This window comes from Phytophthora parasitica (assembly GCF_000247585.1).
Source record: "Phytophthora parasitica INRA-310 unplaced genomic scaffold supercont2.41, whole genome shotgun sequence".
Lineage (NCBI taxonomy): Eukaryota > Oomycota > Peronosporomycetes > Peronosporales > Peronosporaceae > Phytophthora > Phytophthora nicotianae.
The window spans coordinates 10,180-12,153 of record NW_008649027.1 but is presented as its reverse complement, the minus strand read 5'-3'; the positions used below and the strand labels follow the sequence as shown (position 1 = coordinate 12,153).

Below are 1,974 nucleotides of genomic sequence, written 5' to 3'. Positions count from 1 at the left end.
GAAGCTCAGCCAGAACCCTCTCCATGATGCGATCACGTCTGTACGTCAAGCTGCTGAGTGGGGCATGGGCAGTATACAAAAGGTGTACTGCCGCCTCAACTTGCCGCTTCCTTACGACCCTGAACTGCGTGGGATGAGGCTTGATAACCTTTTTCGGTTGGTAAACTACCGAGTATGAACCGTAGGAATTTCGCAAATACGGACCACTTTCTCAGGGGTGTTGGAGGCATCGACAGACGTGTAGCTGCTACGAGAATTGTATGCGTCTTCTTAATTCACAAGAAATAAAATTCTTTCTCACGTTAAAGTATACTTAAGTACCACCGTGCGTGTTAAATGCATTTTTTGATTACCATGATGATCTAGACGATCGTTACATGTAATTTACATGATGTAAAGAAGTTCATTGAAAAGATACTCGATCCTAAAAAGAAACTAGAACGTCACTTTGAAGTAAATGCTGCCTCGGCATGGGGTTGAGTTTTCATCAGCCATCAGCATCTGGCTCGTAGGCATCAGGCTCACGGCTTCTTTATGAGAGTCCCAATTAACAAGACATGCTCCTGCGTGCGGGCGCGCGCTTCCTCCTTGTTGCGGCGCGCGCGATCCTCATTGTCGAGCCTGTCCTGGCGACGGCGCTCTTCCGCCTCCGTCTTTTCCGCCTGATACCGGGCCTCGCGAGCAGCAGCTTCGTCTCGGCGTCGCTGATCTTCTTCTTGGCGGCGGAGTTCGGCCTTGCGCTCATTCTCTTCGCGAAGAAGTAAGATCGTCTCGAGCATACTCCCACTCGCCGCAGAGGACGATGTTTCGAGCATCTCTAGCTTCGTCTTGAGAGCAGTGGTGGCTTTGACCGCCCGGAGTCGCTTGGACTTAGCATAGCTCGCTTCCAATGCGTCCATCTCGCTGTCCGGAGTGCGCTTGGCCGTAGCTTCGTCGCGTATGGCGGTTAAGTCTGTACCCCCAAGGCGGTTAGAGGATCTCTCGTACTTATAGCCGTCGGTGACTGCGCGGCTTCGGGTTGCTGGTTTCCTTGGGGTCTGTACGTTACCGGTAGGAGCTGAGGCGACGGATGTGCGCATCCTAGCTCGAGTGTTTGGACCAGATCGCTGCGCTGGCACAGGACGTGGGGTATCTGTGGTGGGGTCCGGCATCTCTCCTGCAAGGGCAGAAGCCAGCATCTCCTGAAAGCTACCATCGATTGGCGTTTGAGGCCCGCCGGTTTGCTCGATGCCCGCCGTACCGCTCTGACCAAAACCTCCGACGTCACCCGTTCCGCTTGGGGCATCTCCAGCACTAACCAAGTCGTCGTCGTCGTCGTCGGGATCCACTTCGAAGGAGAAGTCCGGTTGAAAATCTTGCTGCTCTTCATCCGCTCCGTCGTCCGTGACGACCACATTTGTCTTTTCGTCGATTGCGTCTTTTAACGCCTATGCTCGCTTAATGTGTGGGGGCATCTCGGCGATTCCAGTTGGCTTTCTCGTGCTATATAACACCTTGAATTTACGACGCACGCTTTCGTACTCACGCTCTTGCCAGCCTCGCACCCTAGTAACGTTGTAGAAACCTGCCAACCGCTCCCATTCATCTTTTCCAAGCGGAAGAAATTCTTCAACGAGACTGAGCAGACGGTCAATTTCAGCCACCATGTAGTTAGAACTGCCTGTAGCTTTGACCATCTACAGCACCACTCCGTTAGGTTTCGGACACGATTGGGCAACGAGGAATAGAGAAGCAAGTGCGCTTACCGGGGAAAGCGAGGTGGAAAAAAATAAGGGTGGAGGGGGCGGGATACGCTTGTCGTGGAAAAATCCAGAATGAAGACGGACAGCCTCGAGCTCGAACATGTTCGAGGTTGCAATTTGAACTTCTTGTGTGGTCCTTGAAGCAAACGAAGGATCGTGACGCGTTGCCAGCCCAGTACTTGGCGCATCCGATCCAGCCGTCGACTACGTAGACATTGAAGTATGAAAAAAT

The 1,974-nt window shown here is 52.7% G+C and overlaps 1 protein-coding gene across 1 annotated transcript; it reads right to left on the bottom strand.

Annotated features, from left to right (window-relative positions):
* Positions 1-521: 521 nt before the first annotated feature.
* PPTG_14700 (hypothetical protein) lies at positions 522-1,676 on the bottom strand (the record flags this gene model as incomplete). The annotated part of the gene is made up of 2 exons (XM_008911197.1): positions 522-1,427; positions 1,512-1,676. The coding sequence occupies 2 exons, from the start codon at positions 1,674-1,676 to the stop codon at positions 522-524; spliced, it is 1,071 nt and encodes a 356-aa protein (XP_008909445.1).
* Between the last annotated feature and the right edge of the window lie 298 nt (positions 1,677-1,974).